We start from the raw sequence: 19,895 nt of genomic DNA on the forward strand, positions 1-19,895 counted from the left end.
TAATTGGACACATATTCGTCAATGTAAAGAATGAAGTAAAAACGTAAGAATCCACCTAGCATATGTGGGGTGTGCGCGGGGCGTGGGTGAACTGAATGTGCAAATTCGGATAGATGCGCGGATTCAATACTATCGGATAATGTAACGGGGGTAAGCACAACATCTTTTCACTTTTTGTATTATTATTATTAGTCGAGTATGAGTTGAATGAAGCAGCCGCGGCGCACTGCATCCTATCGGAGGATCCCCTCGCGGAGGAGACGCTCGTCGGGCACCAGCCCGCGGACTGCGAGCTTCCGAGGAAGCTTGATGGTTACTTTTTCTTCTGGGCTTTCTCCGCGGCTTTTGTGACCTTGCCCTGGGTATCTTTAAAGGTGACACTCTGCAAATTAATAGATTTTAACGTTAAATCTTTTCCGATTATACTCTTGGAAAGGATAACAATAAGCGGTACAAGAGACATCGTTTTATCGTACAGGAGGTTTGTTAGTTCCGAAAATATCTCCAAACAACGGTAGCTTTGTTATTTGACCGATTGATTTATTAAAAAAAAAAAAAAGAAAATGAAGAGGAATATAACTTTCACTCGTTTTTTACGCAACGCCACGATCTGGATTTTTCTATGTTTTTCGTATAACAGAAGATTTTGAGATTTTTCTTAGATCGATAGCTCTCGTTGTTTGTTCGATAGGTGCCGTTTAATGTGCATACTACGGTAGCGTTCAAAATCAAAGTACAACAATGAAATTAATTCTTTACAAATCGCGTAACACGACGTTTATCGAATATCCTTTTGACAGTGAAGCTTCGTCTTTCCTTATTTTTCTCATAAATCTATATACCCCGTGTAATCTACGTAGCAAGATAGCTGTATAAATTGCATAAATAAACTTTTGAAATATATTCCGTAAGGGCGCCATGAAGCTAACATAATGATCGTCTAAAAGTTATAGATAAGGGTTGATTGATACAAAGAGTTTCAAATACGCATAGTATCTAAAAGTAGATATAATTTCTCAATAATTTTCCTGCCTGAATAAACGTATTTGTACGGTTAATTTGATAAAGTACGTGTTTCATATATTCTTTCTTTTTTATCACAATTGGCGTCACTTTATCAGTTATTTACCAAGCGCTTGACTCTATCAGGCGAGGGTTAACGTCACGTCACTCTTTCTTATGTCCTAATATAATACTCTTTAAGATTACGCAATCTTTAGAAAAATATTCTATCTTTTCTTAAATTTCAATTCCGTCAGAATTTCCTTAGTATACCAAATTTAGTTTCCTACGACAGTAAATTCGTCATTCCAAAAATATAATATTACAATACTCGCGCTCTTGGCGAAATATCAAATTACTCTCAAGATGTACACGAGTGAATATTTCATCTCAGGAAATGGGTAGCGTTATATCTTAATTTCGTAGAAACAGTTATTAAACTCGTCGTGAATATATTTATCAACGTAATCTTTCCTCGCGACAAATTTGAATAATATCTTTGCATCCGATTAAAAAAGGTTTCGCTCGAGACAAAGTACCCACAGGTTACTATGCCCGATACTTTGGATTGCGTAACGCGCCAAGAGATGTCAGAGGTCTGGAATAAAATGAAAGTCATTATACTCTTGTCATGTTGCCATGACATTTCGACCATCGAAAACCATTAAATATCAAAGGTGAATACCGCATGGTGTACATATCCATCGCCGTCATCGATGCGCTGCATTCTTCCAATTTTTTAAATTTATCTCGATCCAGCGAATTCTCTATGTTTCAAGAGCCTCTTTAACAAAGATTTTAATCAACGCAAGAGACGAGGAACCTTCCACAATGAACATCAAACGTTGTATGCGCACATATCGGTTTCAATGAAGCTGCGCAAATAATTGAAACGTATGCCGAGATATTCGATACTCTATAACGAAGTTTTAATCAATTACAGTCGGTTACACATCGCTGCAAATGTTGCGATTAATTCGCATCGTAGAAGAGAAACGCCAGCCACGTTATTAAAGCTTCTCTTCGTAAATCAAATATTTTCCATTTCGCGCCTATCAGAGCTTCATAAAAATATAAAAAGCGTAAGAAAAGCGCTCGAATCGCCCGATGTTGCTAGATTACTTTATAGGGAATTATTTCATTACCTGGTAAATCCCCTTGCACGATCGAACCGACGTTATCGGTGAAATTTTACAAGCCACTAATTGCAAGTTATTTAATATCCATAAGAGTTACCGAATTAAACGGACATGTTGTTCTTCTAACGACAATAGTGCCCATAATAATAATAGTAGTAGTAGTAGTAGTAGTAGTAGTAGTAGTAGTAGTAGTAGTAGTAGTAGTAGTAGTAATAATAATAATAATAATAATAATGATTGTAAAGAATCGCATACGAAGCACGAAATATCCGTATGAAATAACCGTACCTTTATGACGCCCACAGCGACAGTCTGACGCATGTCGCGAACAGCGAAACGTCCCAGCGGCGGGAACTCCTGGAAAGCTTCGACGCACATCGGTTTAGTCGGCTGCAACATCACGATCGCAGCGTCCCCGCTTTTGATGCTTTTCGGATTCTCTTCGGTAGTCTTGCCGGTACGACGGTCGCATTTCTCTTTAATCTCCGCGAATTTGCAGGCGATATGAGCAGTGTGGCAGTCGAGCACCGGCGTGTAACCGTTGCTGATCTGCCCGGGATGATTCAGGACGATTACTTGAGCGGTGAAATCGGCAGCCCCTCGCGGCGGTTGATTTTTCGAATCACCTGCCACGTAGCCACGTCTCAACTCTTTCACGGAGATGTTCTTTACGTTAAAACCGACATTGTCGCCAGGCAATGCCTCTGTCAACGCCTCGTGGTGCATCTCCACCGATTTCACTTCGGTGGTCAACGCTGCTGGAGCGAATGTTACCAGCATTCCTGCGAAACCAAAACCCTTGATGACCATCTTTATTATATAAAATATAAAATTAGAAATTAATAAATGAAAATTAAATTAATTAATTAATAAACTCAGATTTTAAACAGACGTTTCGAATCGCAGAAAGACATTTCTCGTGAAAATCAAACTAACGAATTGTTCTCGTGAAAAGGTCATTGAAGGAACGTGCCGAAGCATTTACACAAGTCCCAGATATCCTAAATATCCATACCTGGTTTCAGAATACCGGTCTCCACACGACCGACCGGTACAGTACCGATACCACCGATCTTGTACACGTCCTGAAGCGGTAAACGAAGAGCCTTGTCGGTGGGTCTGGACGGCGGCAATATAGCGTCAAGGGCTTCGATCAGGGTCTTTCCGTCGGCGTTACCATCTTTACGCTCCACTTTCCACCCCTTGTACCACGGCGTGTTCGGCGATGGTTCCAGCATGTTGTCACCGTGCCAACCAGAAATCGGCACGAACGCCACGGAAGCGGTGTTGTAACCGATCTTCTTGATGTACGACGATACCTCTTTCTTAATTTCCTCGAAACGAGCTTCCGAATACGGCGGATCGGTCATGTCCATCTTGTTCACACCGACGATCAGCTGCTTTACGCCCAAGGTGAACGCCAGCAGAGCGTGTTCGCGCGTCTGTCCGTTCTTCGAGATGCCAGCTTCGAATTCACCGATACCAGCCGCGACTATCAACACGGCGCAATCGGCTTGACTCGTCCCGGTGATCATGTTTTTGATGAAATCACGATGACCGGGAGCGTCGATGATCGTCACGTAGTATTTTGCCGTCTCGAATTTCCAGAGGGCGATATCGATCGTGATACCGCGCTCGCGTTCAGCTTTCAGCTTGTCCAACACCCAGGCGTACTTGAACGAACCTTTGCCCATCTCCTGAGCCTCCTTCTCGAACTTCTCGATCGTACGTTTGTCGATACCGCCGCATTTGTAGATCAAATGACCAGTGGTGGTCGATTTGCCCGAATCGACGTGGCCGATCACAACGATGTTAATATGAATCTTCTCCTTACCCATGTCGACGCTCTAGTTACCTGCAAGATTGACCAGGCTACGTGAATGCTCGGCTTCGTTATCGATTTCTGCGTTCGCTCGACTCGTTTATGGAAAGGCGATTAGTCGCGACGCGCGCGATCCCCTTTTTTCAGTTATGTCGACATCGAACGTTGTTCGTAAGAATCGAAACGATATTTCGCACGAGAATAATGCTCGCTTTTTCGTTCCGTTTTTTACATTTTTTATCTACACAAAGGATTTCCCCTTTCTTCGTAGATTATGGCCGATTAAAATCAGATTAATCGCGCGTCCTATTACATCGCAACTTCGTTACCTCGCGTAACCTTCTATTAAAGCTCGTATTAAAAAAGCCAGTTAAAAATACGATTTTGTCTTTCAACTCGATATCGCGTGTACAGTTTCTTACCCTCAAATGCAACTTTCTAACGGTATAAATAAGCACGACTACCTTTCACCGAAGATAGACACCAGACGTATACATTGCAATCGATAAAGCTTATTTTGATCCGAGCCTACTTCGACTTCTTTGAGCAGTTGCAAGTTATAAACGATGGATAAATTATAGAAGGTGACAATTATTTTTACGCTAATTCGATAGTTTACCTGCTATTAAGGTATTTTCACAATTATTTCATATTTTTAGCTCATACGATTTAATTTCATCAAAGAGAACGATATACATAAACAATTGTTTCAGATTACGTAGACAATTCTCGTTTCAAAGAACCGAAAGAAGTTTCAAAGGAGAAGAGGAATTCGTCGAATACATCGAATGTATTTGTCCAGTGTACGCACAGTGTGTCCTTGTTCATTTGCGCATAATTGGTCGTGCACGTCCTTAATAATTGGCCGGAATTCGATACACCACGGAATGTTGTTCGTTATCGGATGGGAACACGACGAAACGTTAGTTCGCCATGAGACGTTTGAATCGTTCGTCGCTGACTGATCATACGCGTGCTTATACTACTGCCACGCCAGATATTCGATAGTTGATAGCAGTTTTATTGGTTCGTTAACAGACTTTGCGTGACAGTCGTGTCCGCTTCTGTTTCATATTTAATGTCATGGGAATATGGAAAGATTATATTTCTTTGTTACATTTTTTATTATTCTTTCGGGCTAATTTTTCATGGAAAATCGTTTAACACAGTTAAGAAATATTATCTAGAGAAAATTAAAGAAATTAAATTGAACGAACGAAAGAAACGTATTTAGTTCCGCGATATATATTCTATAATTGATATTTTAAAACGATTAAAATTTTATCGGAGAAAATAATAACGTCTTTTGCCAGATTGAATTTTCTAATTATTTCATATACTGTATTCCTTCTTTAAATCGCGTTGTTGAAACCACGCAACTTTCCCTATCGCGATTTTCCTTTTTTTCTTTCTATTTATAAATTTAATAAAATTTCTTTTTCTTCTTTAAAGCACATATCGTTTGTCTTCGTGACGAGAGGCGCTCGAATGTCATATCGTTACATAACAAACGTTTCCCGACACGTTTCGGTGTATGGTTCACACATTGACGAGTGGAGCTGTATCGATTGCTCGGATTCGACGAATCATGCCGCTTCCTAGAATTATTGCGTCCGTAGGATGTATCGAGTTTCTCTCAAGTTTGTAAGCAATAACGAGAGTGCAACAAACCGAACACGTTTGAAAATAAATCACGCCTAAAAGGAATATGAATCGCTTAAGCGTAATACGTTAAACAGAGAAAGAAAAAAAATCCGAATATACGATTCCACTAAAATACGAGGAAAATGTGAAATTACAACAAACGCAGTTACGTTTAACATTTTTTTCACTAAATCAACCAATTTAATGAGTTTGCGTATTGCAGGAAAATTCGCTACTCCTCTTTAAGATCGTTTATGTAGCGCTTCGTTTCTTGTTAAAAACGCCTACGCAAAAATTGTCTCGTTAACTCCATCTTACCAGTGTTTGTCGTCTTATTACGTAAAAGTTTACAAGAACTCGCGAAACGACCAGCTATCCCTTAAGAACACACCCCCTGCGTTATAATCACGTCGTTCTCATCGAGAATACTTGGCAAACTCACGAATCCTGTCAATTGCGACATTATTTGCCCATAACTATCGCGAACGAAAGTAATCTCGGACGAGAATAAGACGGGAACACGATTGATTGTTAACAGAATGCGTTGAGTTTCACTGGCTGATCGATCGTAACACTTTTTTACTCGGGGTAAGTACTGAATCACGATGGGCGGTCGGGGTAATTACTTATTACATTCGATCGGATTACAGGACGATTTCTCGCGGATTATCAACCTTTCGAACTTGTATCGCGCGCCGAATTGCTCTGTGGACGAGGGTTCGTTGCACGTTGTCGGCTATCGAGAGAACAATTAATATTTACGTGTCAACGGAGGCTAGCTGACGAACCGCGAAGGGTATTGATTCGACGAAAGGGCCCCATGCGGGCCACATCGAAAATACCATCGGTGCGAGTATGCGCGCTTATTCGGTCGAGCCCTACGAGAAAAAAGAGAGACAGACTCACTACGGCGATCAGCATTGTCGTGCTTTAATTTTCACCCCACGAAAATGTCTCTCTGGCGACCCACACCTCGCTTTCGATCGATATTATTCCAAAGAATCACGATTAAATCCTATCCCCGTATTACGAACCTTATTTTCGTGCATTTTTCCTTAAAAAATTACGACACTCGATGATATGATATTCGGACGATTAAAAGATCGAAATCATGGAAATCACGTTAACGTAGCGCACACGTTCGATAGCATGCGACGATTCGCATACACCGGCCTCTTCTAATAATAGTCAGAGCGACCGAGCGAAGCAGCCATTTCGCGATCCTCAATTTCAGGCTCGCGACACGGACATCGCCTATCCAACATCTCGAACAACGCACCACCTCGAATCAACAAAAGTGGCATGCTGCGCGTTTTCTCCAGTTTCGGAGATCGTTGAACCGTAAACACGTTTTACAACGTTCGCACGCAACTCGCGCTCGTATGATGCAACTGAACATTAAGGGTAAAGAGGTTAAGCAAAGACAAAACCGCCGGTCCTATCTCAATACTGGTTTCTAGACACTTACCTGTTTTCCAATAGGTTTACACAAACTCCAGCAACGAACAGGAAGATAAGTCACGATGAACAGGAAGATAAGTAACGCGAATTAAGCGGATGCGATTACGTCGCGAGATGCTCGCCCTCGACCGCTCAGCGTAATGGCCGCGGCAACGAACTAGCGGCGCACTTCTCGCCAAATGCCCGGTCCTCGCCTACTCGTATTCCACGCGATCGGTCGAATCTGTTCGAATGATACACTCGACTTGCAAATCTTTTATAACGCGACGAATATAATCTATCGAGTCTTTTACATTACCGTTAGTCTCTTATCTACGAGAAACGAAACGTGCACAGGGCGAATTCGCACCGGGTCGAATCAATATGTCGGCAGCGGCCGGCACTGCTCCACTTCCGTGTTACTATTAGAAGGGTACTGTCTGCTTCGTTTACATCGATTTTTACGTCCGTCGCGTTATAATTTCGTAATATCGGTTGGCTCGGAGTTGTCCGAAGGATTTACTTACCGGTATCGACGGGATGGAGAGGCTGGAAAATCCGCGTGGTATCGCACGTATTTCTCTTCTAGCCACTAGGACGGGACACGGTGACAGAGAGAGTCGCGGAGGGAGAAGGAGAAAAGGCTCGGGAAGAGCGAGAGAATCGGGGCCGGGGTGAAATCGCAGTGTCATCTGCTGGCGTAGCCTGCGGCCAAGGGTGAAGGGCGCATGTGCCATCGACACGGTCGACGATGGTCCGCGAACACGATTGGACGGACCAGCCTCGACCGTCTATTTTTCACCGGCGCCACCGCTCTCAGTTTTGACCGATGATGCATCCGCGAGTAGATTCGCCAACTGCCGGATAAAAGCTCGGTCGGTGCATTTCGGGCGAGCGCGCACGCGAACGCTCGCGGCCTCTCGTGACAGAGATCAGCTTCTAACGCCTCGTCGAACGATTGCAAGCGCGATGATTGTCCGAGACGTTCGTTGACCCTCTCTGTGTACCGTTCCTCAACGGGTCTTCTGCAGGTCTGTCCCTCCGGATAATCCCTTTTACAACCTACAATTTTCCCCCTAATACCTTTTTTAAACCTCAATAGGTGTTTGTAAAATTCGACAATAGTTCACTTTCCAAAGGATATTTTGTCCTTTGTATTATCTTTTAACTACTTCGGTACGAACGTCGACTATAGTCGACAGTCAGGAATTTTACTAAATTAAATTAAATTTTCTAATTTTTCATTTATCAAAATAAATCAACATTTAGAAATATGTCAATCAATATGTCAACATTTAGAAATATCGTAATAAAAACATGCGATTTCTTGATTTACATTACATGCCGCCCGTAACGTAAAACAAGCTTTCGGTGTTTCAAAGCTTATCTCGTCACAGATTTGTCGATGAACGAGGCAGCGTGCGGACGGTGAATGCCGGCTGTGGACAACGTTTCATGACCGATAGACGCCGTATCGAAGTGGTTAAATTGCTAAAAAGGCGACAAAGATTGCAGGCCGATCGGCAGCGTTACAAACGATTGACCGATGTTATTGACACGAGGGACAAATGTTTCGTTTTCCCGTGTTCCAATTGTATTTGTTCGTCGTGTGACTAATTTCATCGAACGTTAAATGAAATTACGTACGTTTAGCTTTTCTGCGACATGTCGTTGAAGTCACGTGCTTACTTCATCAGAAATAGAATCGCGAATAGTTATCGCGAGCGAGGTCAATGCTCTGTCTATCTAAAAACTGATAGAAAGATTTTTGTCTTATTTCCCGTAATTTATGATCGAATTACGTATTCTCCGCTATCTTGTTTACAAATATTGTAGAAAAAATAAAAATAATAATTATCTATATGCAGCGATGAATAAGAGTATCGATAGAGACAACGTAGCTATTCTTGTAAAATCTTATACGAAAGTCTGGTTTGTGACAATGTTTCGTCGCTGTATATTTTCTTGATCTTATTAATTCGACTTAAGATTCATCTTTATGGAACACACCACGAACTTCTTATTTGGGAATTTCCGATTGACCTCGAAGAACGTCTCATCGATTGTTCCCTTGATTAAACGCTGATCGAACGAGCAATTGTTCGGCGAATACAGCGGTCTGCGTGGCGTGCGTTATCCGAAATAATGCAGCGTCGCTGATTGTTGAGCGAATGGAAATTTTTGTTTAAATATTAAAAACTATATTTATGCGATGCAGGAGTTTAAAGACTTGTAACGTTTCAAATGGAACACGTACATTTTGTTTGTACAACGGGTTTTATGCAATTTTTATGAACATGAAATGCAAGAAATGGAAATTTATTTCCTATCGGATAATATAGCCAGTACCTACCTTTACCTTGAATAACTTTTCCGTTTCTGCGCATTTAAATTTCTCATAAATGCAAAAGGATCTCCCTTTCAGCAATGCAATTTCTATATCCTATTAGAAACCAAATATCTTTCGAAGTTGTGAAATTTCATAATGGGAAAGTTCGATCTTGAAACATAGAAGTTGAAACTGTGAAAGACAATGAAACTATTGGAACTAAATGCGAACTAGATTCCTTCAATGGAGAAGGAATCGTTGCGGTGCAACTATTCACACTTGGAGAGTTTCGAGAGTCGCAGGATCAGCGAACTTTCCGATTTATGGATTCACGCTATGGTTAGATATTAATGGTGGAAGATGGAAGAGATCGAGGAGATTGCGTAAGCTCCGATAAATTGAAGTGTTTTAAATTTCAGGCGAACTGAAAAGATTTTGTATGAATTATTACTCTTTTATTATTATTTTCTTTTTATTGTTGTTACATATCGCATCTATATACATCTACGTCGCGTCAATAATATCGTAAAACATCTGCGTACATGTCGTTTAACTAATAAATACGTTTTCTAAATCTCCAATAATCCCTAAATATACGCATCATAAAAATAAAATATGTAAAAGCTAAATACCTTCCACGTCATAAATATTTCACTTACAAAGTTGAAATATTACTTTCCAAACCTTTGCACAATTGTTTGCTATTGCTTCTAATATATATACAACAGTATATCTCTCTAAGGAGATATATTGTTCCTTTATTCAATGAGCCAGGGTGGTCCTGGTCCGGGTAAACTAAAACGGTTACTGCCAAGATAAATATGCCATATTTTAATTACAACCGGCTTACCTATTTTACTTTTAAGTCTCATCTCTTTCAGGGACTTGCCGAGACCCAGTGACCTTCCTGCTCGTTGTTACCTTTTCATTCTTCGCAATACCTTTATGGGGGATTATCTTATAATTACACTAGAAAGTAATTTGCACGGAACTGAAGAAGGAGTCTCTTTATGAAAAGAAAAATAGTTTCATTTGGCTATATAAAGGCTTTCACCAATTTCTCGTTTTGTGCGACGATTTGCGTCCGATTCCTTTGTTCGGTTTCTGTCTTACTCGACTCTTCTTCCAAAAATTCGGATTTCGGAAATCAATTCCGACACTGGCGTTTGATCAATACATTCCCTCCATACACGGTTTCTTTTTTTTTTTTTTGTTTCTCCCGTATTTTTATCTTTACGGTAATAAAGATGCCGAAAACGAAAATGCTCGCTTTGGTTCTCCATTTTTGATGCGACAACAAACAGAAACGACTTGAGAGATTCAGCAACATTCTTTCTTGAAATGTATAACGATTTGAATGTTAGAATAAAATTGTAGTTTCTGTTGACGATCACCGCTTCTAAGAAAACTCTACATCTGGTTTTTTTAGCTTTCTAAAGCACTGAAGCCATCGACAGCGTGTAGACAAAAGACTTGGACGAAGGCAGACCACAAATAGTCGACAGGCGACGTTGGCTTCCGGGTTTTCGGGGCACTCGTCTCTCTCTTTATACATCTAATAACCTTAACAGCTTCCATTATTACGTATTTGTGATATTAATATTCAATTCCTACGACTCAAATTGTTACGGGTTATCGGAAATTTGGTTCATTTCTGTGTTTATTGATACGAGATATCACTTTTCGGAAGTCTATTTTGAGATATAATATATATGAAATATCATATTTCTTATTTCCATTATGAATCGCAATATTTTACCATATTTATATGCAATGACTTACGAAAGTGCTTGAGCACCTGCTACGGAAAATTTTTATGAATTATGCGGAAACTATTATATATACTATATTATACACACACACACACACACACATATATATATATATTATTCTGAAATTTTATTAACATTGCAATGGGACACGATCATCGTGATTGTGTTAGTGAAATTCGAAACCAATTCGAAAATGTATATAAAAGGTTGCAAGGTTGTATTTATTGCAACATCTGATAAAAAATGAGTATACGACGCATGTTTAATATAAATCTAATAACAATTTTAATTCTAATCTAATCTAAAATCAATTATAAAATCACACAATATCATATTGTTATGTCACTATTGTAAGCATCCTCTATTATTGATACATACAAAATCTAATAACCAATAAATATGATAAAAATAAAATGTTCAGAAATTGTATACCTTGTACGGCTATAGATTTAAATAATATACACTTGAAATATATGAAGAGTATGCTATACACTCTATACAATCGTAATATGCTATACAGGTAATTAGTAATAGTCTAGAATATTTGTTTGCTTTATCCCCTGCTTGCATACCTGCTCGGGTGTGGAGGATATATAAGGCGCAAATTTTTCTCGTGGCCATTAGTTGTGCTATTACTCTGGTGCCAGAAACATGGAGTTCTTAAAATCATACCTCAGCCATGACCCGAAGAAAGTGGACTTTATTTCGGAATTACCTCTGGAGATTTCTCAGATGATACTCCGGAAGCTGGATCCTGAAACGCTCTTGACAATACCGCAAGTTTCACGCAGTTGGCACGAAGTGTGTAGTTCTGATTCGTATTTGAGAGAAAAAGCAAGACTATATTTAAAACAGAAAAAAGAGGAAGAGGAAGAGGAAAGTGAATTCGAAGAGGAGATAATAAACATATGGGTTGATAAAGATAATAATGATCCATTATTCCGATATGATGATAGTTCTATGTACATGATAACGAGTTTTGGGCTACCGATGATAAGAGTGTATCGATATTCTCTAATGAAGAGGGCAAAGAAATATCTGAATTTGAGGCGAGATCCTAGAATCTAGTAAATTGTGTAGATTTGATTAAAAAAAAAAGTTAGTTGTTAGAGTTAGATTTAGATACGTTAAAGTTAAAACATATATTAATTTAATAAGAGTTAGATAGAATTAATGAAAGATAGATTTTTATGAAAAATTTCAATTTCCGAAAACGTATAAAGTATACATAGTGTGTATTACTTGCATTACAAATCCTCCAAACGCCAGAATCTCTCGCACAATCAAAAACTCAACACGATCAAAAGTGATTTGTACGATCAACTTTATCAACGCATTCCTATCTTGCCCGCAATGGATATAATCTCGTTCAAAATGTGTCTGCACCACCAACATGGAAACCAATCGATTTAAAGCTTTAGCGCAAGCGCTAAAAAGGATGGCGTACGTTGCGCCCCTGCTTTCAGCCGAAGAGATTGATAAATTTCATCAAAACAAACCAGAAAGAGAGCATGGACGATGAGAAATAAGTAGCCGTTAAAGATCCATCGTTCTTCTCTTTTCTTCGACACTATTCATCGATAGCGATTCAACCGACATGAGTCCTGGACTTGGACACGACCCTCTTCCTTCGTACAATATCACCGCATTAGGTAAAGTCAAATACGTCTATTCGTTTTTTTTTTCTTTTTTGCATGTCGCTTTTTCTTATATCATGTAATCAGTAAGTTGTACAAGTTTTATGAAATGCAATTATTCTCCTATCATGTTCAGGTAATACGGCATTGTGTCTGTGGCAGAAACCGCAGCATATGTTGTTTCAATTGGCGAATCTCTGCTTCGCGTTGTCGTATTCAGCACCTTCTTCGAAGAAAGGGATATTGTTCATGCATTCTGTCCTAATAATAGGTTAATAGATTTATACATTTTCCGAGAAGAAATCAACGAAATTTCTCAAATCGAACAACTCGTTTATTAAACTTCATAAATTTTGTCATTTCAGGATTCATGTTGTTGTCAGGCTGGGCATGGCACGTGATCTGCGCACCGGACATATTCTCTTGGAACTTCAGCTTCCTGGTGTTGAACATCGGTCAACTGGTTTATATCGTTTATCAAATGAGACCTGTCCGATTCGACCCTGAATTAGAGGAAGCGTATCACACTCTTTTCTATCCATTCAAAGTGAGTACTTTAAAACGTTCGTGAACAGCCCTGAAAGATTTTGCATGTAGTTACTGTTACCGCCGTACAGAGAACGATAGCTACTCGCGCGATTTCAGTACTTAATCATTCGCGCATCTGTAGATATAAGGCGATTTTAACATTCAGTGGTTAATTAAAACGTCAAGAAAAGTCTTCAAAAGCGATTTTTGCAACAGAACAGCGATCTAGATTATCAGGATTGTTATGCGTAGAATGGACTTTTATAAGGAAGATTTTATTGTTAAAAACAGGTGTCTCGACTGCAGTTCAAGAGGCTCGTGTCGCCAGAATTCGCATCGATAATGTCGTTGCATGCAGGTGAAGCATACGCAATGCAAAATCTAACTCGGACAGACAGATTAGGATTACTGCTTAGCGGCAAGGTAAACGTTCTCAGCGATTCGAATTTCCTGCATCCTATCCTGCCTTGCGAGTTCCTAGATTCGCCGGAATTCGAGAGCTCTCGGGCATCCGTGGACGACAAATTCAAGGTAAAAACTTGATATCAGTTTAATATTAACATTTGAATAATTTACTATTTATTTGTTTATAGTATTACGATCGTTTTGCATATCTATGAGACGTAAAAATAAATAGGTTTAATTAAAAAAGTAAACTGAAATAGCCGAATTAGGGAGATTATTTCTGAGCTACGTTTCTTATTAACTTTTCTTTATCAGTAATTCGAAATATAGCAATTAAGGATAGAAATTTCGTAGTACAAGGCTAGAACAATGTCGGCGTAGTAGGCTGTTATCGATTAGGGCAGCGATTTACCGCTGACGAAGGCCGCGCGTTTGCAAAATGTCGGTGAAGTTCGTAGCGGATCTCGTGGTCGATGGAAACTCTTATCCGATCAGGGTGCACGTAGTACGTACCGTATGCGTTTTTGAGACGGGATTTGATCTTGAACAGAGAAGTTTTGAATTCGGTGGACATGACACTGTAGGTGTAGATGAACGTAAATCCGTCGATGGCTGTGAGATTTCGGAGGGATGTTGACGAAAAATGTTCAGCAGTGGGTGTAAAGTTGTGCGCGGGCCGACCGTGTTAGTTTGTACATGTACTTTCAATTTTAACTTCATTATACGATACTGCGATCTCAAATGTAATCTATCGCAATATCGTAATAAATCGGAATTGGATAAAACGAAACAAAAAATATAATTATAAAGTTCGAAAAGATGAATTTATTACATAAAGTTACATTAATTTTCTTTTGCATTCAGGTGTCAATTGTCGCCGCAAGCTCCTGCAGGTACTTATATTGGCAAAGATCCGCGCTGGAGTATCTCCTCGTGAAGGAAGCATATTTAGCGACAGTTTTAACGACGTTGGTTGCCAGAGATATTGCCACCAAATTGTACGCTATGAACAGCAAGGTAATAACAATCTCTGGTTGTCATTGGTCGCATTCTTTTGATACGGAGAATGACCTACGGTCATTCGTAGTACACATTTTTACTAAACTGAAATAATTCTCGAATTAACGTATCGCCATAAGAATATAAGACGGTGTAGAAAACGTAGCCTGCGAATCGAAGATAACATTTTAATACGACGATATTAAGACCATTTTAAGATTATTCCGCTCGATTAAAAACAAATGAACATCTTTTTCTTAGGATAACATCTGGTTAGATTGTTACAGATAAAGGATCGCATTTGGATATAAGACTGCCAACTATCAGCGCAGGGTTAACGATAAGTAGCGAATACAGGAGTCCAAGAGCATCCAGACAAGCATTGATTCGCAGGAAGGAATCGTCGATGTCTTCCGATAATGGTAATCCTTTCTACTCCAATTCCTATTCGATTTTAATATTTTATTGGTTTATTCAGTCAAGTATTGATCAAAATTACGCTCATATTTTTATTTTATCGGTATTCCTATAATTTCTTGTGTTTCTAATCTAAAAGATCGTCAGGTGAACAATCTCTCGAAGAAAGGGGCACCGAACATGGAACCTCTTCCAGAAATGCCTTCGTACGACGACTTGGCATCCAGTGGTGTGGAAAGTTGGTTAGATTCGTCGAGCAAGTATCACAGTTGCGAGATTGTGGACGAAGAATAGCAGGAGGCCTCCTTAACGCCGGACACATTTTACGAGGAAGATAGTGAATAGTGCTGCGTTAGGGAATTACATAGTAAATGAAACGAAGACTGCAGTGTTTTAACCGAACTTTATTCCAAGGAACTAAGTGATAATGATAAAATAGGCTCTAGATCGTTTCCAGTCGGTGCTTTCGTTTGGCGAGCGAGAAACTTCATGAACGTAATTGCTGAGAATCTACTCACGCAACTGCTTAGAAGAAATGCTGTAAGAAAGACCGAAGTTAAGCATATAAAATAGTTTTGATAAGTGTTAATAGAATATATTGTCGATTTTGGTATAAGTTGTTATAATTGTAAGAACAGAACGTCGGTATACAAATGCGTAACGCGTTTAATCCGGCGTTAATTTTTCTTCATTTATGTATCATTTATAACATTTTAATTCTTTTCCTTTTCGTTTCGATTAAAAATACGATAAATACCGTAGAATAATTTTTTGTTAAGATGTTCGATTAATGTGTCAATTAAAAAACATTATGATAGAATGAAAATGCAAATTATAAATACGATCTGCAGAGACTTAATCAAATGAACAACTTTTAATATCTACTTTATTGAAACATACATACTAATTAATTAAACATTTAAAAACTATTTAAGGAAGAAAGTGTATATTCAAAGTAGAATCGTTTTATTTTAAACGTAAAGAAAACATAAGTAAATGATCAATCGATATTCCGGTAGCCTAAGTCTAAGCAAAATGAACACCAAGTGAGATGAGGAGAATGAGAGAATGAGAGTCGTAGCGCAAGACACACTCTAAGGAACGGAACTATAGCGTTTAATCGAAGAGTAAAACGCGTGGAAAGCTCAGGTATAGTGTTCAAAAATCTACCTGAAGCACATTTTTGCACAATTTAGAAGTAGTTTAACACGCACAAGAAGCAATTTTATTCATTTTTAAAAGTAAATTTTCAACAAGCTTTTCCACCTGGAGTTGTATATTTCAAATCGCGTGGATGTTGTAATTTTGAGAATCAATTTATTAAGCTACTACAAAAGTAAATATTACTAATCGATATTACTAATTTGAAGCCTCGCTAGATCTATAATTCAGATGTCACATAAATAACGGAGAACATAAATAGCAGAAAAAATTAAATTAAATTAACATAAATAGCAGAAAAATGCTGTCGGAGCAACTAAAGTTTCGAGCGATGATTGCGCGAAAGTGCTTGTGCAACGAGGTATCTAGAATTTCCAATTAATATAAATATTATCGTTCTATCAATATGCGTATTAAAAATGCGGTAAAGCCTTTAAACTGTTCCTTAGATAAGTGCACGACCTATTTTGTAAGCAAAATTTTCTATCTTAGAAGCTTTTGTAGATTGTTAGAACGAATATTTCTCCTTGTCTAAAAATATTCACATATATGTATGTTGTATACGATGGACATTTTTAATAGAAAGTACTTTGAAATTTTCGTCTGGGTGAAACTCGTGTATAGGCAGGATTTTATAGCGATTTTAATACGTAATTGTGTTGCACACACGCAGATATACAACTTGGTAATAAAAGAAATTACGGCGATTAAGGATTATATATGCGTGATTAATATATGCGAGGAAAAATCCGTGCACGTAACACACGTAATTTAGAAGGCATAAATGTCTGTGAAAGATATTATTTCAGAAAGTTGAATTAGTCATCTGTAAAGAAAGCTTCTTTTTCTCGAATATTTCATTTTATATATATATTTTGTCATGCTATCACAAAGAATATTTTCTTTTTTTTTTGTTCGATTTTTCATACTTTCTTTCTATCTTATAGTATCACTTGTACGTTTGTAATGTTTGTAATGGAAGATTAATAATTAATAAGATTCAGCCTAGGATGTAATAAACGTTGTTCATTTTTCACTGTAGCCGCACCGACGGCAATGTAGAAGATTGATCGAACGATAGGGTTAATTTTTAGTATTTAAATACGCATTTTATATAAGTTTTAATTACTATTTTCTTGCCAATAAATTCAATAAAAAAAAAACAAAAATTTGTGCAGTTCATTAATCAACGTTCACTCCTCCATCAGCTGTTGATTTTTTGCTTTTAATTAAAACATTGTAAACTCTGCGATGGATAATCATGCTGAAACAGGAATATTCGTGTTGAAATTAATTGTTAGTTAACGACATAGATCGAAGCATCTATTACATTATCACAACATTTTTAGGATATTTTTTATTAACTATTAGAATTTTATGAATTTTTTTTTAATAAAATTTTGAGAATTGAACTGAATATTTGTGTCATTACTTTATATGCAAGATAATTACAATTAACGCATATTAAAATGTTCGACGTATTCATTTCATAATATTTCGTATGGATTATACATATTCAACTCATTTCATTAAATGAGCGATATACACTGCCGCACATAACTCGTAATTTTACTTTTGTACGACTTTCGTTTCATTTCCACGTTTGTTACCCAATAAACTGGTCTTTTTACCTGATTGTAACTTGCTTTAGGAACATAAAATTTTACTTCTGATTTATTCGATTCTCACAGTACGAAGCAATCGTTCTATAATCTCCCATCCTTGATGTAACGAACATTAGAAATTATTAGCTCTTTCAATTTTGATAAAAATTTCATTTATCCAAAAATTGGTGAGACTTCTTTCGCAATGTACAATATATACGATTTCTAAAAAAATTCATTTAAATCATTTAAGAACTTAATTCACATAGAATTTTTGTAAAAATATTCATTGCATATTTAAAAAAATAAACATTCGTTTCGATTATATCGGAACAGATATAAGAAGGTACAATTTTATTCAAAAATGAATTTCTCAAATGACGATGACGAATTGATGTTAAGGAAGTTACGTGTTCAAGGCGTTATTCACGTGTCTGCAAGAAGTTATTCGCGTATAGTCCGAGACGATCAGATAGATTGACAAAAACGAATATAGGCTAGCAATTAACATTTGCTTTATTATCTTTCCCCTCCATCTTGTCCGAAGGGCCATTATCTACTCCAATTCAAAGTGGCTCGAAATGTAGCACGGATAGTCGAAACGGACCTTCAGCGGAAGAAGATTGATCTGATGGCGAAATACGACGGTCAAGTCATTCGTAAGTGTAATTACCAGCGGAGTTCACTGAAATAACCCAATTACAGCATCTTCGATTTCACGAACGTCGGCGGAAAACTACCATTCTTCTGCTTATAAAATGCGATTGGTCTGACATGCAAATCGATATTTCATTTTTCAAGATAATTTTATTACTTTCTGTATAATGAAACACGATCAAATCAGACGCAATACTAGTTACGAACACCCATTCAAAATAAAATTAATCGTACATTTCAATTACGTGGAATTAACATCGACGTGCTTGTGTGTAATTTTGGTATTACGTAAACACGTTCTGCGTGATAAATCGGTGTAAAATGGTTATCTTGATTAAGGGGACCTGAATTAACAAAGACGGTGAGCGTTGAAAATTATCACGACTTTTCAAGAGATAGATGATTTCACGGAATGAGGCGATAAGAACGACGAAGAATGTAGTCTATTTCTCTCAGACCCGTCTTGTAGTCAAAACTTTGCTTGACAATGTTCAGTGAACTTCAAACTATCGAATCTTTCGTAGTATTGAAACGTAAAAAAGCTCATTATGCAGGGGATAATATCTAACGACAGTATTACGCCAGAAGCAATATATTCAATCCTCGAAATACAAAATATGATACGTATTATCTTGACTGTTTTAAAAAATAAAAGACGCAAATTATGTGTGTTTGATACTAAAATTTGGAGACACATATTTTTGAAATTGCGAATTTAAAAATGATTAAGAACAAGAAATTAAGTCATACGTGTTACGTATTTTTCATGAAATTACGAACGTTTTAAGATTCATATGCCAGCCACTGTTTCTCTATTCTCCCATTTTCCGATTCGTTGCAAAGTGTAACGACCATGGAAACGCTTCCACAAACGTGTTCTCCACTCTAATATCGAGCAATCGGAGCTTGAACGTTTGTGGTACGAAAACGCCGATTCGCGCCTTTGCTTATGCAATCGGGTTACAAAGGACGAGGAAAGTGTACATTTCTGCCTCATGACGATGTCGATATATGTATAATCCGTTTCTACCTACCTTCCTTTATTAAAAGATATTCAGCTTCGTGGATATTTCCTATTCTACAAATTGGTTTAATAATTTGATTCTTATTTTCGTTCTTATTTTAGATCTAAATCCAGCTCTAAATCTGAAAATTTCTAGTAAAATTGCGAGCCCAAATTTGATTTAAAATCATTCGAAGAAAATATTTTAAATTGGCGCAGCATATTGAGATAATAAGAGCGTGTTGGAAGAAAATGGAACAGAAGGGAAAATGGTCGTGAAAGGATATAGACGGTAAGGTAGATCGAAAAGGGGTTAGCACGAGGTAAAGTAGGATG

General features: G+C 37.9%; 2 protein-coding genes across 5 annotated transcripts; one reads left to right on the top strand and one right to left on the bottom strand.

Annotated features, from left to right (window-relative positions):
* Positions 1 to 164: 164 nt before the first annotated feature.
* On the bottom strand, positions 165 to 7,730 carry LOC122573593 (elongation factor 1-alpha). 2 transcript variants are annotated; one of them, XM_043740177.1, is made up of 4 exons: positions 7,575 to 7,730; positions 3,157 to 3,996; positions 2,430 to 2,923; positions 165 to 382 (listed from the first exon to the last, which is right to left on the bottom strand). In XM_043740177.1, exons 2-4 carry the CDS (start codon positions 3,977 to 3,979, stop codon positions 314 to 316), a joined length of 1,386 nt encoding a protein of 461 aa, XP_043596112.1. In that variant the 5' UTR covers positions 3,980 to 3,996; positions 7,575 to 7,730; the 3' UTR covers positions 165 to 313. The 2 variants fall into 2 exon arrangements, with proteins under 2 accessions (XP_043596112.1, XP_043596113.1); XM_043740178.1 differs by lacking the exon at positions 7,575 to 7,730 and adding an exon at positions 7,076 to 7,410.
* A 4,717-nt stretch (positions 7,731 to 12,447) lies between these two features.
* LOC122573841 (popeye domain-containing protein 3-like) lies at positions 12,448 to 17,432 on the top strand. 3 transcript variants are annotated; one of them, XM_043740744.1, is made up of 7 exons: positions 12,450 to 12,800; positions 12,922 to 13,056; positions 13,151 to 13,332; positions 13,605 to 13,844; positions 14,583 to 14,735; positions 14,995 to 15,139; positions 15,282 to 17,432. In XM_043740744.1, exons 1-7 carry the CDS (start codon positions 12,746 to 12,748, stop codon positions 15,470 to 15,472), a joined length of 1,101 nt encoding a protein of 366 aa, XP_043596679.1. In that variant the 5' UTR covers positions 12,450 to 12,745; the 3' UTR covers positions 15,473 to 17,432. The 3 variants fall into 3 exon arrangements, with proteins under 3 accessions (XP_043596683.1, XP_043596679.1, XP_043596680.1); XM_043740745.1 differs by having other exon boundaries at positions 12,461 to 12,800; positions 15,274 to 17,432; XM_043740748.1 differs by lacking the exon at positions 12,922 to 13,056 and having other exon boundaries at positions 12,448 to 12,800.
* Positions 17,433 to 19,895: the final 2,463 nt, after the last annotated feature.

The sequence above is a fragment of the Bombus pyrosoma genome, linkage group LG12 (assembly GCF_014825855.1).
Source record: "Bombus pyrosoma isolate SC7728 linkage group LG12, ASM1482585v1, whole genome shotgun sequence".
Classification (NCBI taxonomy): Eukaryota; Metazoa; Arthropoda; class Insecta; order Hymenoptera; family Apidae; genus Bombus; species Bombus pyrosoma.